General features: G+C 41.2%; 1 protein-coding gene across 3 annotated transcripts in view; it reads left to right on the top strand.

The window, feature by feature from the left end:
* Positions 1 to 15,969, top strand: part of FNBP1L (formin binding protein 1 like) — a 98,492-nt gene that overhangs the window by 46,576 nt on the left and 35,947 nt on the right. For all 3 annotated transcript variants that reach the window (XM_083157078.1, XM_083157077.1, XM_083157079.1), the window contains exon 2: positions 675 to 790. In XM_083157078.1, coding sequence (XP_083013204.1) covers positions 675 to 790 — 116 coding nt within the window. The remainder of the gene's footprint in view (positions 1 to 674; positions 791 to 15,969) is intronic.

Raw genomic sequence — 15,969 nt, 5'->3', positions numbered from 1 at the left:
TTACTCTTGAGAGATAGATCAATGATGTGTTCCCTTCCTTGGTTATGTTACTTGTAGATGTATGTTTTTTTTTTTTCTGCAAGGTGAAGTCATTTTTTTTTTTTCTTGGATACAGTTTTGCTCGGAGTCATCCTAGTGTATTGGGGACATTTAAATTGGGGTTTATATGAGTTGTTGTATTGTTTTGACTTTCAGTAGCATTCTAGTGTATCTTCCTCTAATCCTCCATGGTTTGATAAATGGGATGATTTTTTAAATAAATAATTAGACCTTAGGTCATGGTAGGTCAGTAGTGTCTATGGCAGTCCTGTCCAAACTTTGGCCCTCCAGTTGTTGTGAAACTACAAGTTCCATCATGCCTTGCCACAGTTTTGCTTCTGGGAAATGCTAAAACTATTGCAAGGCATGCTGGGTTGTGTAGTTTTACAACAGCTGGAGGGCCATAGTTTGGACATGCCTGGTCTATGGAATTAAACGGCAGGAGGTTAGGGGCATGCTGACCCAAACCTGCACTCTTACTCATGTAGAGATAACGTTGCAGCTATATATGCAGTTCTCTGTACTCTGCACATTTAAGCAGACAGAATATTCGAGGTTAGACTGCTGCAATTATGCATATACTCATTATGTTATGTTGTGATGTTATCTTAATTTTTTTCCTCTTTCCTTAACAGGACCAGTTTGATAATTTAGAGAAGCACACACAATGGGGATTAGACTTCTTGGACAAGTATGCAAAATTTGTGAAAGAAAGATTAGAAGTTGAGCAGAACTATGCAAAACAACTTCGGTAAGTGTTGTCGTTTTTATATGAGTAGAATGTTGTGTGTTCTGAAACAACTTTGTTGCCCAAATAAAATATTTCTGAATTCTCATATTCCTGGTTAATTAAAGTGATGCTAGTGCCATTTGGTGCGTTGTGCTGACGGAGGCATCAGTGTTATCCTCAGATCCGATGTCCATCATTATGTTGGCATAGCTCGGCAGTGTCAGACACATGCTCTTCCTGTCATGTGCTCCGTCTGGAATCAGCGTCCACCTGCAACGAGGTTTAATTTGTGAGAGTGCTGGAACTTGGGGGACTCAGAGTGCTGGGGGGCAGAGCGTTGCTTGACAGGCGGGATTCCTGAAAATTTAAGCCTGAGGAGATCACTGGCCATTGTGCCATCTTGCACCTCTTTGCCTGCCAGAACCGTTCTAGTAAATTCAAAACCTGATAAATGAGATGAAATATTGGTGTGCTTTCATCCTCTACCATGTTAGTAACATTGCCGCAGAACACCTGCAAGTGGAATTGGCACTAAGCTTTTTCTATTGGAAACTTTATTGCACATATCTCCAGTTATTACGGTTGTTTTTTAAAATTGTTTTAGTGTCACATCAGCAGGTGAGGCTGTTTAGCCATTGTGTATTTTTTTATTTAATTTTTTTTTTTTTTGGACATAGGTGAAAAAAAAACAGAACTAATTTGACCCTTGACCCCCAACCATTCAATTCGGCCTGTTTTTGCCACTATCGAAGGCATTTTTTTTAAAGCATTTTAAAAATGCTTTAAAATGTGGAGAAAATGGACGCAATTCCGCTGGCAGAGTTTGGAAAACGTGAATCAGCTGCTAGTTTGCAGATCCAGAAGTTTTTACCCACGTCTGAGTTTTTCTACTAGGTGAAAATTTGGGGCCCTCCAACTGGATAGAAAGAATGTGTTTGCCCTAAAATAAAACAAATTAAAAAAAACACAATAAAAGTGCTGGCACTAATTGAATACCCCTAAATGCTAAAATTGACTGGAAGGTCAGTAAAGCAAATGCTCTGAGTAGCGCCTTATAACTTGTTTTTCATCACAACGCTTTGTACAGTAGGGTATCTTCTAACAAGCTAACATTATGCCTTTTTCACTTATAACTTAAAACCCTGTAAGGGGGTCAATACTATTGTTAAGAAGGATGTAATTTTCTGCAGCTTTTCAATGCAGGCCAGCACACAAAATCACACATATTACCCTATAGGGTAATGATCACGTTTTGTGTGATTTTTGTTGTGCCATGGATTATTGGATTGACCCCATAACCCTTTTATACAAAAACAATGTCATGTCTTTTCTTTCAGAGTGGTTTATACCCATACGTTTTATTGGAGGTTATTTTTGTACCTAATTATTATATAAGGTTATTTTACAATTAATTACTTCCTACCCATTTCTCATTGCAGTTTTAAAGGGGGTATAAAGCAATACACTTGGTTTTATATAGATTTTCCATTTCAGAGTCTGCAGTGTGTTAAATATCTACTTGCTAGGTTACTGGTCTCAAAAGCGCATTGGAGATTGTAATAAATCTACTACATGATGAAGTAACTGGAATCGCATCAATACAGTGTTAACTAGCAGCATCATTGAGCTTACCTGATCTGCATGCTAATTGGGGCACAGCTTTTCAGCATAGTGACCTTTTAATTAAAGATGGCAGCAGTTTACGCTGTGGAGTAACAATCGCCTGTTTGTGAAGTAATCCTCCGCTTTAATCTTCTCATTCCTCTTGTGTGGCAGTGCCACAATATTTTTCGGCCCTGCACAAAATACTGCAAACTCTCAGCTTGGTGCTAGCATTTATTTAGGAATTTATATTAACTTGATGGTGGGGGTGAGAGCGCAGATCTAATTTGGGAGTCTTAAATTAATATTTACTGTTCGCACGTTTACAGACAGGGATTGGAATAACACTAGATGTGGTGTTAACATATCCTAACCCAGATTGTAAGGCAATTTGTGACTTTATAACTTTTTATGTAACAAAATAGATTCTCACTCCTTGAACTCTGGTTTGCCTCAATGGAAAATGATATTACAACAGATATACAATAGATGCCGTATGCGTCCTCCCGACCTGTTCATACCCCCACTATCCACGTTGGCGTGGAGTTGATTTTATAAAGTGTGGTGGACGCGTACTTCTGCGCTCGCCACGCTTCAGGGTGGCGTGGATAATGGGGATGTGCTAAATGCGCAAAATCGCATCTCGTGCAATTTGCATACGATGTGATCCGCGGGCAGTGGAAACGTGAAACCACAAAACCACCATCACATCGCACGCAATCACATCGCAAGTGATGCGATTTCCCTGCTGCTGTGAAACTACACAAGTACCGAGTTTTCTAATAAAAACTTTTTGACCCATAGTAACTAATCATAGCCCTTTATTTCATTAACGTTACCTGCCAACACTTTACTTATATTAGTTTATGTGCTAGGGGTACCTCTTTCAGTGCGTTGGAATAGGGATCAGTACTTTGAGTCAACGTGCATTAAGCCCACCTCTATTGGTTGACATGGGCAGTAGATCAACACAAGCAAAATGTTGACATGGTCATGGTTGACAGCATGAAAAGTTCAACATGAGTCTCTTGTGCTTTATTTTTCCCCCTCTTTTTTCACTTTTTCATACTTTGCCAATAACATGGACTAAGATTGTGAAAAGTAAAGTGTACAGAGCAAAGCATGGCAAGCGACTGATGTATCGATATTCTGCGTGTGGCAACCTTTTACCCCATTATGTGTATGTATGTTTATATATGTGTATGCATATGCTTTATTTTTAATTTATTTTTTTATGCACTTTAGAAGGAATACTTTGAGTCAGACCAGTGTAGAACTCCAATTTGTGTTTGGTAGCATGACGCTGGCTGTGTGTGAAAGCTATGTACACACTATACAATTATTGGGCTGATTTGGTAATAGTCTATTTTTGTTGTAGTGTGTAGGTATGAGTGTTTTGACCAAGCACGGCTCAAAAACCGCTTTAATTGAATCTGTCAGACTTGCCAGAAGTTATGGTCCAAAATGTCCCGATAATTAGACCATATCTCCTATATACAGATTTACTTGGGAATTTGCACATGTTTGCCCCAAAGGAGCTTGCAGCAGGGCCCTCTAACCTCCAAGTCTGTCTGTTACCCAGTTTGTTTTAGCACTGTCTTCTATTGTAAAGTGCAACAGAATCTGCTGCTCTATATAAGAAACTGTAAATAAATAATAAAGAAGGCTAAGAAAAAAAAATTGTTCAATATGTTATGTTCTAATTTCAAATAAGAGCCTCACACCTGCATTGTTTCCTGCCATTGTGCTACATATTGCTTTCCACATGTGAAACCTAACAAGAAGTGTGTAAGCACTGTTGGTGTGGTGGTTAGCATTGCTACATCAGCATTGATAAGGACCCCACCAAGGCTGATATTTGTGTGGGGTTACTCCTGGGTCTATGGTTTCCTTCCAGCGATTCAGGTACCTTCTGGTATGTGAATTGTAATCTGCCAAAAAAAAAAAACAATAAAAAAAAAAAAGAACGGTTACCTGAGTTTATGTGTATATATAGGAAATATACTGTAGATCTGGGGTAGCCAACTCCAGTCCTCGAGAGCTACCAACAGTTAATCTCTTCCAGATCTCCTCACCGAATCACAAGTGAAGTAATTAGCTCCACCTGTGGTTCTTTTAAAATGTTGGTGAGTAATGAGTGCACCTGTGCTGCAGCTAGGTTGTCTGGAAAATGGGAACTGTTGGTAGCTCTCGAGGACTGGAGTTGGCTACCACTGCTGTAGATGGTTGGCTTCACTGAGTCAGATGGTAATGATTCTCTGCGAGGTGCTATATAAGTAACCATTAAATAAATAACCAGCACATATAAAAACTTGATCACTGTGTCCCCTCAGTTTGCCAACTTTTTAGAAGTAAAAGAAAAAAGACTGCAGGAAACATGTATAGGCATAATGCTGCATAAGCATAGGTATAACGCTGCAGGGTTCTGTAGTATGCAGTTATGTTTAGAAGTCAGAGATTACATCATTTGTTTACTAAACTTCTTGAGTAAAAGACTTTCTACTTGTTTACATTACTGTAAATGAAACACTAATGAGTTTCTAGTTACTGATCGCACAATTTTAGATTATATATAAACAAAGTGCCTTCCCTGTGGCTGTGGAGGATGCGTTGAATAAAGGAAGGAAAACAGTGTGCTTATTAGCTATGTGTAGGCTGCAAGAGGTAGGAGGTGAAGGCAAATTGATTAACATTTTTGTCTTGCAGTGCTCCTGCCTTTATATAGCATCCATGTCTAACTCTGCTGTTTACTGCACCAAAAGATGAACTGCTGCAACTACAAAGGGGTGTACTAAATGCGGGTGAGGATGGCTTTTTTTGGTGAGGAAAAGCCACCCTCACCATCCAACCCCACCAGCTGTATTCAATGTTTTGCAAAAATACTCCCGGTCAGAGGACAGCGATGATTCCTTTAAACGGAAAGGTTCACCCCAAATGCAGCAAACCCGGTTGATAACACCTGTTGATGTGTATGCTGCCCCTTTCCTGTGCATAGCTATATAATTGTGCTCCAACTGTGTGTCACCAGCTGTCACATTTATTAAATTCACTGGTGACCTGGAGTACATGATATGTGTGGGGTCTGCAGGACTGAGTTTGAGAACCTGTACTCTAGTGTGTATGCTCTGTTGGCAATGCATGCTTCTGCTAGTAAACAGCGACAACCCCCATCGTTTGTACATGCAGTGTGACGTGGGACATCACAAGCAAGGGCTTTAGCATGGCCCCCACTCCATCGCTGCCGGAATCGCTGGGTACTCACATTGCATACTGTGTACCCAGCAATAGGCCGGGTACACATCAAGCCGACCGGAAATCTTACTGGTGATCAAGACAAATTCCATTTTTTGTTCTGGACCATGCAAGATGGCTATTACACACTGTCTAATGCAATGAAGGATGCAACGACATCTCATTCCATCATTCATCAACATGCGCAACGCTACTGACCTTTTCTTCTGGTTGGCCTTGCAGAATTGCCAACCGTAAGATGCTGCATTGAATAATTTTTATTGATTTTCATATATAAAATTTTTCACAATAATACAGACAAGGTATAGGCAACAAAAGAAATTGGGGCACATCTGAAAGCATTGGAGTGAGGACCAAATAAATGAAGATATAGGGGGAAATTTTACTAAAGGAAATTTTGTAAAAAAAAATAGGTGTATTTGTATTTAGAAATACACTTATTTTTGACATTTAGGGGGAAATTTACTAAAGGAAATGTGTAAAAAATAGGTGTATTTGTACCCAGAAATACACTTATTTTTGACATTTTCTATCCCGAAAATATGGCAATTCGTATTGATAGCACATCGATACAAATTGCTGTATTTTCGGGATAGAAAATGTCAAAAATAAGGGTATTTCTGGGTACAAATACACCTATTTTTACACCTATTTTTTACACATTTCCTTTAGTAAATTTCCCCCATACTATCCCGAAAATATGGCAATTCGTATTGATGTGCTATCAATACGAATTGCCGTTTTTTGGGGATTGTAATTGTCAAAAATAAGTGTATTTCTAAATACAAATACACCTATTTTTTACAAATTTCCTTTAGTAAATTTCCCCGGTACTCTTTACTTAGAACGGCGCCCACGATTTTGATCGTGGGCATCGTTAGTAAAAAATCTCGGGCATCTCAGGCATTGAATGCACTAAATATCGGGTGCAATCAACCGACGAGATGCCCGCGATTTCCCATAGGGAACAATGTTAAATGTCTCAATTGACCCAATTTTCCTGTTCAATGCCTCAATTGACCCGATTTTTCCATAGGAAACAATGTTAAATGGGCCACAGAGGCCAAATAGGCACCCTGAAGTGTATAATGGCCACCCGAATTGTTAACGCCACCCCACGATCAACGTCAACCCGAAGCGTGGCGAGCGCAGCGGTACGCGTCCTACGACCTTTTCATACCCCCACTATCCACGTCGGCGTGGAGTTGAGAATAGAAAGTGTGGCGAGCGCAGCGAGCCACCGAGCCCGAAGCGTGGCGAGCGCACGCGGACAGCTGTGAAGCCCGCGAGGGGACGCGGATACCTGTGAAGGTATCCGCGTCCCCTCGCGGGGCTCGCTGCGCTCGCCACACTTTCTATTCTCAACTCCACGCTGAAGTGGATAGTGGGGGTATGAAAAGGTCGTAGGACGTGTACCGCCGCCCCTCGCTGCGCTCGCCACGCTTCGGGTTGACGTTGATCGTGGGGTGGCCATTATTCACTTCAGGGTGCCTATTTGGCCTCTGTGGCCCATTTAACATTGTTTCCTATGGAAAAATTGGGTCAATTGAGGCATTGAACAGGAAAATCGGGTCAATTGAGACATTTAACATTGTTCCCTATGGGAAATCTCGGGCATCTCGTCGGTCGCATCGCACCCGATTTTTTAGTGCATTCAATGCCCGAGATGGCCATGATGGGCGCCCTTCTAAGTAAAGAGTACCATTTCCCCCATAGTGTAGATTGTCATACATAGAAGCATTCGTATGATCAAATGTACGATGAGCACCAAACATATATGCAAATATATGTCCCAATGCGTAATAACATCTCAGACCCGATATCTTTTAAATACTAAACCGTAAACAACAAAACTAGGAGAGAAAGAGAAAAAGACAGAAAGAGGAGGATTGGGGGGGGGGGGCTGAAGGTAACCTGAGGCAGCAGGAGCCAAGTAAAACTTTATAGGAAATGTCTACTGAAAGTAGGGGGTGGTACATGCCTGTAAGCTATCAAAGATAATATTACTGAGTGGGGGAAATGGGGGTTTAAGTCTGTGTGGTTTGCGTTGAAAGATGATTTCAGCATAGACCAGGATTGAAATTCGGAGAATTGCAATATTTTTGATTGTGTCTCTCAATATCCAATGTGGATATGTATGGACCCCATTTCCTATGAAAACTTTTGTTGCCTGAATGGGTAACCAAAGAAGTCATTTTACGGTCATAGTATCAGTGTTGTAGCAACATTTTATGTAGGGCTGATATGGAGGGAGCAGATCGGGATATCCAGTGTTTTTAGGATTAATTTCTTTGCAACTGTGAACAACACAATAAAGAAGGGGAACGGATGTTTGATCGGTGTCTGTGAACGGTCCCAGATATCAAAATGTATGAATCAATAGGTTATTGGTTGAGGTAGCAAAACAATATTGAAGTTTGAGTTAACAAAAGAAAATATTTTGTTCCAAAACCACCTTATTTTTGAGCAATCCCAGAAACTATGAAAGAACGATGCTCTTGTCTTACTGCACTTGAGCATCGTCAGCAGGAGGGGTAAAGTAGGCCCTGTTCGAGGGAGGCAGGTTGGCCCTATGCACAGATTTGAAATGTACCGCTTGTAAATATGCAGAACTCAAAACTGACAAAGTGGAGGCATAGTGTGAAAACAATGAAATATGGGAATCAATCTCTCTCTTTTCCACGACTCAATGGGCTAGGGGGGACAGTTGATCAAAAGAGAATAAAGCAGTTTTGTCTTATATGTGTGGGATTCCCAGTGACAAGCCAAACAGCACCTCCAAGCCATATTGGGAGCTAATACTATACACACTGCAATGCTGCTTTTTAAATGCTCTTATTTCAAATTATTCCAACTTCAGTGGTCCTTTTATGATAAATCAGCTTGGTACATGTTTTTTTTTTTTTTTTAAACTATGATTAATGGATTTGTGCGAGTTGACATCTTCTAATTTGTGTGTAAAGAGTGTATGTCTGTGGTAATAGGAAATGTAGGAGGTTGCCTTGTCGGGTACGTTGTCATAAATTATAACCGTAACTTACAGTAATTAGTCAAAAATGCGACAACACACTGCTAGAAAAGGTATACAGTCATAATAAATCTTCCTCTGTTTTAATTGTTTAATGAAGGAAGATGCTGCTGGCATCTTTTTATTCCTTGAATAATGGTGTTGGCATAGCTATGACTAATGTGTCTCTGGTGTCCATCAGCAGAAACAGGAAGGAAACAACCTGTTTGGAGCTAATAGCAGGACTTGTTACATTAATCTTTGTACCAGGCGTCCTTTTTCAAAGCTCAGGCTGCACGCATGAAAATCTCTTCAGAGCTGTCTGTGGGAAGTTTAGATGTGCTGACGGTAGACCTAAATCTGTATTTCCTTTTAGCGGGAATGAGTTGCTTCCCAAATGATTTGCAGCAAGGGTGTAATGTATGACTACTATGGGGCCCAGCAAGGGCAGGAGTTTTATACCAGAGGGAGTGTGTTCTTTAAGTTAATGTGGCTAAATAATGGGTTTATCCAGGCAGTTAATGGATTTGGAAAATGAGGGGGAAAAAAAATAATATATACATATATATAAATGGTACTTGTGTAGTTTCATGGCGCCGTGCTACTTCCGGGTTCTATGCTCGCCACCACTATATAAAATAAACTAACTTAACTCCATGCCAACATGGATAGTTCATACCCCCCACTATCCATGTTGGCATGAAGTTGATTGTAGATAGCGTGGCGAGCCACCGAGCCCGCAGCGTGGAAAATTGTTTTTATTCTCTTAATACTGCCGTTGGCATTCAAGATGACATGAATTTTTCGTGGAATGGACAAATATATGTCCTGGATGGTCAACAAGGGACTATATTAACCCATTCTTCATGAAAAACTTGTTTTAGTTCCTGGAGTGATGTTGGAGGCGGATAATGTGACCAGACTTAATTCTCCAAAACTGGACCACAGGTGCTCTGATATTGGGGATCTGGGGATTTGAGGAGCCATTGAAGTTAAAACACTTCATCTGCATGCTCAGAAAACCATGATTGGATGACACGAGCTGTATGAATCAGTGCCTGATCATTTTGGTACCAGGTATCACCCAAGAGATGGCCCTGGTTGGCCAAAATGTCTACATCATCCTTGGCCGTGACTAATCTGATATTGGGCCAGCAGAATACCATTATATGTCTGCCCAAATACTCATCTACCTTTTGCCATGCGTCACTCTTGGAAACAGACAGTCCTGATTGTACGCTTGGCTTGGTGTTCTCCACGGGTGTGGATCGTTTGGTCTACACCGGCAAGGTCAACATGACAGGTTGACACGGGCAAGGTCAACATGGGGTTTTTCACTGTCTTTTTTACCTGAATGTTGACACAGGCGACATGGACACAGTTTGAAGTGCACCGCATCCCCTCGCTTCGCTCGATGTGCTTCAGGCACGGTGCCTCGCTACGCTCAGCACACTATTTTATTCTCCCACCACGCCCTAGTGGGTGGTAGGGCATGAAATACTGCCTGTCGGCTCAAAAAACTGAGAAAAACCCATGTCGACCTTGCTTCCTGTCAACCTAGTGGAATCGACACAATGCTTGTTGACCTAGTTGGTGTAGACCTAATGACCGCATTCCCTTCTCCACATGTAAACTCATCCTGTAGTTGGGAATGGGCTGAAGGCTGTTTCATTCGAGCAGGCGGCAGTCTTCCATTGCACGCCAGTCCATGATTTAGGAGTGTTACACCACTCTCCCCACTTCTTAGAATTTGCTGGGTTTACCAAGGATTTGGCAACTGTATCTCATCAATGAATATTGTCTAGGTGGAGTTCCCTCCTCACTATTCATGTAGAAAGGGGGTGTGAAACCTAGATAGTCAACTCAGTAGTCACTTTTGCAGTGGTTGTCTTCTTATTCTTGGCCATCCTCAATGCCCTTTTGTCTCGGGCACTCAGTCCATGTTGTGTTTTTTAGCTGATTGTTTTTCCATAAGCGCTATATACCATTACATTTTTTTTGTATACAGTTCTCAGGGATATTCCAAATTGGTAACTGCCTGTGAGCAGAGACGTGATTCACTAATGCCACACATACCTCTGTCAACAGGGCAACTGAGACCTTTAACCGCTCGGACAGGTTTCCCTGCAGTGTAAGTGTCTACACTGCAGTGTCACTTCTGGTTTGACGTTGAAAATGCATGGCTAGTTCACGCATGCCATCGGTATGCTGTTTAAATATTGTTATATAGAAGTCCCACTAATATGCTGGATCACTAATCATACAGTTAGTACTCTGTCCTCTTGGCTGGGGATGAAACAGCTGTGATGTTAATTGTTCTGTAATGCTATGTAGAGGGCCCAGACAATTGTGGTAATACTAGCAATATGAGGTATAGTTCCCTTTTTTATTTTGCATTGTAAAATGGGGACTATGGCACCATATGCCTATAGACCATTATTTGGGGTTGGAAAAGTAATGCAAATTAACAAAAAATAAAGCTCCTTTGAGCCCATGAAGTTTAATTAGAACATTTAAAAAGGTTAGTGGATGTGGGCAATATCCACTAACAAGTAAAAAAAAAATGTTTTGGTTTAAGCTGTAAAGAAAGAGAAAAGAGGAAAAATAAAGGGAAGTACCAAAATTGAGTTTTTAATTGTGGAAATATGTGTGCATAGCTAATCAAAAAATAACATCCTCTGCAGCTTTTTTACTTAAGTAAGAACGTTTTTTTCACTGATGTCAGAATGTGATTCTCAGCCAGCCGCAGTTAGATTTCAGAACAGGACAATTTGCCATCTACTGTAAATTGCAGCATTATGTGACCTGTCTAGATAACAGATGTTCCCACTTGTCTAACAGGTGCTACTTCATGTCACAGACGTGAGCAGTTTTATTACCGTAATGTGCTGACCCATATCTGTCCCCATCAAAACATTTTATAGTAATTATAGAACCAATGAATCGTGTATACTGCAACAACATTCATTTTGTTTTGTCTTGTAAAGAGCTAATATTACACCTGTATTAAGTTATTTATAGAACCCCTGTTTATTACAGAGGATATATGATCATTCACAGCAGTTCCTGCCCCAATCGAGCCAACATTCACCCCACCACACATGCACACTGGGGTTCATTTTGTCAGAAGCTAGTTAACCTACCACCATATCTTTGGAATGTGAGCTGAAACTAGAACAACTGGCAATAGCCAACTGAATTGCTGGGAGAACATACAAACTCCTCACTTACAGGCTCACGGTGAAACTCTACCCATGACTCCAGAGTGTATATCCACTGTGTTATTGTAACAGACCATTCATAAACGCCTTTCCCCTTTTTGGTCAAATGCTGTACAAGTGCCATGCTTGTATGTGCCCAACTAAGGAAATAGGTGCCATTGCAGAGAGATAATGCACTGACCGAATAGATCTGAATTTTCATTTTACCGGCTGTTTGCCAGAGGACAGAGGCTAGTTGGTACTTTAGCTCTCTCGAAGGTTTGATACATCTACACCTATGAATGTTCTTGCGCCTTGAGTAGACCGTAGATAGATTTAAGATATTTATTCTCCATTACTGACTGTGTGTCTGCTCCAGTTGGACTTTATAAGCAAGGAGTTTAAACGGTGTTCTGTGGTGGATGGGGAGCCATCGAAGCAGTTTGCGGTTGGGAGAGGAAGGACAGCTAAAATAATGCAGTAATGTAGATGACAAGTGCATCAATAAGTGTTTTGCTTGTGTCCATGGTGAGGAACGGTCTGGTTCTAATAATATTGTGACAGGTGAACCTGCACGATTGTAACATTCGCTTCAAGCCTATGGGTGTTCTTGTTAATGTGAAGTTGTCCAATTTAAATATAGTGTCCAAAATGGTAAAGAAATGGACAAGATATGTTCTGACTTACTTGATGGTGACATCCATGTTATGATGAAGCCTAGTTCTGAGCTAGGAGGTCAGCACTTATCTCTAACATACATTCCCCTTCCCTGTGCTTCTTGTGCTGTAATTAGCACTGACATTACATCTTCACTTTGCAGGCATGGCGCATTTCCTGTACCTTTTTTCAGTTGTCCATGATAAACAAAACTTTCACTTCCTGAATGGGACTCGATCAGAACATTTTGTCGCTCTTGGATGGTGTACTTTCCTGAAAACATTTCCCTTTATAGAAAGAACATAATCTCTAAATCTTCATTGCTAAGATGGAACTGTTCTGTGTCGTCCTGGATTTTTCTTAAACTATTACAGTAGTCTATTTGGCATGCCATAGTGGAAAGATCGGATGGCAAATAGACTTAAGAATGTTCTTATTCTATTGAATAGCAAGACAGATATGTTACATTAACGTGCCAATGAAATAACTAAATGATTCCGTGGACACATACGTGTTTTTTTGGAGGTCACCCATTAAATATGCAAATGCCACTATAAAGCCTTTCCTTTATGTATATCTGTGCTTATACATGTGGAAGTGCTTAGACACCCACTGCGTGCCTGTAGTCACTGCAATGCCCAGCACTTTTTTTAAAGACCTCTTTGGCACAGTGCACCTCAATTGCAGCAACACTATTGTGCATACACTCTGTAACATATGTGCTATAGGAGTTTTTAGGTATTTTTAGGCAACTGCAGTAGCATAAAAAAAAAAACGCCACTCTGTGAACACCACACAGCGTGTGGCACTGAATTAGGCCCGTACTGTGCTGTCCTGGCTAGCATCAATCTGTGTTCCTGTTGTGCTTTCAGGTTTCTTCACTTCTACGGGCAAGGAGTGACACATCAGTCTGTGCTCTTCAAAATGTTAATCACTTTTCACAACAAATATTGTAGATCTCACTGTGATTAGTAATATGGTCAGTATTAAAAATAAACAAAACTAAAGGATTTTTGAAAGTTAAAATAGACCTTATAGGTGCTAACTCAGTGATGGCTAACCTTGATACTCCAGCTGTTGTTGAACTACACATCCCAGCATTCCCTGCTGCAGTTTTATTATTTGGCCATGCTAAAACTGATGCAGGGCATGCTGGGATGCATAGTTCAATAACAGCTGGAGTGTCAAGGTTGGCCATCACTGTGCTAACCGCACAAATGTCAATGTCTGCATAAGGCCTATGTGGAGAATATAATGGCAATGCAAGTATCATAAGAGGTGCTTACAGCAATATATTATACACTTAGCTTTGCCAGAAATCTCTTCCCTATATTTGTACTGCAATTTGTCTCCATTATGATGCTGCTGTTTCAATGGAAAAAAATCCTTTGTTCGATCATCTCAGTGTTTTGGTCATTACAAATCTATCAGCCATGGCCTTCAGCTGAGTTATTGGCCACAGCCCTGGTTCTTCTGCATCCAGATGGCTGAAATGGGCCTTACAGAAACCAAATGATTCTAGGGTCTAGAGCAGTGGTAGCCAACTCCAGTCCTCGAGAGCTACCAACATCTCATATTTTCCATACAACCTAGCTGCTGCACAGGTGCACTCATTACTCCCTAACACATTATAAATGATCCACAGGGGGAGCTAATTACTTCACTTGTGATTCTGTGAGGAGATCTGGAAGAGATTAACTGTTGGTAGCTCTCAAGGACTGGAGTTGGCTACCCCAGATCTAGTTAATGGCTTTGTGTATGAACTGCAAGATATATGCATTTAATATTATTTCCCACCATCAACATTTCATTGGGACAGTCCTGATTTGAGCTGCCTGTCCTGCCCTCCCATGTTTTGACACATTCACCCCAGTTTGCAGGATGTTGCTTGTGTCACACACAGCCACTGTCCTTCTCGGAATGTCTGTTCTGTTTTTGGGTGAGATGGCACATAGGACCTGGAGCTTGCAGCTTTCTCTGCTCTGTTCTTATGTCTTGCACTCTTATGTTTTACATTATAACCGGCATCCGTAGCTGGCATTTTGGAAACGTGTATGAGATTAATATACAGAATGTTGGATAAGCTCTGAAGGCATGTTTAGCTGAGCTAGATTCTGGAAACCTTCTCTTGGTGTGCCGCTTTCAGAAGTATCAGGTCTTATTTGCATGCTTTGTAAAACAGTTTCCTTCCTTCTATCTATAAATGCCAGAGGAACCCTTGTTGAAAGGTCTGTTGCCCAGTTGCTAGGATACCACATTGTTATATATTTCACCTAATGAATAATAATGAGGTATGTTTTTTGAATCTGCATAGGAAAACATCACTGAAACTGGACACACTGATATATTGGTGGAGGGGGGGGGGTGGTGGTGGTGAATTGAACCTTGTAAACAGCATGCTCTTTGGTGTGTAGAATTACTCATTTGATCTATATTCTTTGTAGTGTTTCTTTTCATTGTGACAGGGAAATGTATCACTGAGCTCCGTAAGCTGAAATGGGTTCACACACTTGCAAATGAAACGGCTTTTAGCATTTCCCTCAGAATAAATACGGTTGTGGGGCACATGCAAAAGCTTTATTCTGTAGTGAGCTGTGTGTTTTCTTGAGAACAATCGTAACACTTTTAAATCAGCATTTTCAATTGTTGATATCCTGTGCATTACAACTACCTTTGTCTTTGCAGCTCAATATTTATGGTTGAGAATGGGTTTAATGCAGAGGTAGACACATCATGGCTGACATGAAGTCCCAGCATGCACTGCAAGCCTCCATTTGGTAGAGCTGCTGGATCTTGTGAATTCCACGACAGCCAGTGAGCAACAGATTTTCCTATAATTTTTCTAGGTGGCAGATAGAAGCTGTCTCCCTGCCGATTATTAGGTCTACTATGACGCTGTGTCACATCCAGCTGTTTGGTTAGGTGTAGGTCATCAATGGGGTATATTCAATGCTTTTTGTGAGAGCAAGCAGTGCTGACTGCTCACTGTCACAGCTCGCACAGTCAGTATTCAACTAACCCACCCTGCACACGCCGTTTGCCCCTTGCTGGGTTTTTACAGCGACATGTGCTGCCACCAAAACAGCGAGGCTCGCGGGTAAATGCAGCGGGCTCCCTGCATTAGCCACGAGCCTCGCTGTTTGAGGGAATCCTCGCTGTCATCTGACAATGAGGATTCCCCGGAGCATTGAATACAATGAGCGGCTGGCGCAGGGGTTAAACGACGAGGGTCACTTGTTTTTGGCGATCCCCACCATTTAACCCCCTCGACGGCCGCATTGAATACTGCCCAATGGCTGCACATAAAATAAGGAGATGTCACAACGTGGAGAAATAGTTGATCATTGCAGAAATATTAAGAAAATCAGCTGCCAGCCACCATGGCGGACATTCACCAGTTATATTATTTGAGCTTTGTTCCTGTTGTGCTGCGTGTACGGACCCTACAGTGGTTATCCGATATCTCAGATTAGCTATTTACC

Source organism: Crinia signifera, chromosome 8 (assembly GCF_055691185.1).
Source record: "Crinia signifera chromosome 8, ASM5569118v1, whole genome shotgun sequence".
NCBI classification, from domain to species: domain Eukaryota; kingdom Metazoa; phylum Chordata; class Amphibia; order Anura; family Myobatrachidae; genus Crinia; species Crinia signifera.
This window is presented reverse-complemented; position numbering and strand designations above follow the sequence as displayed.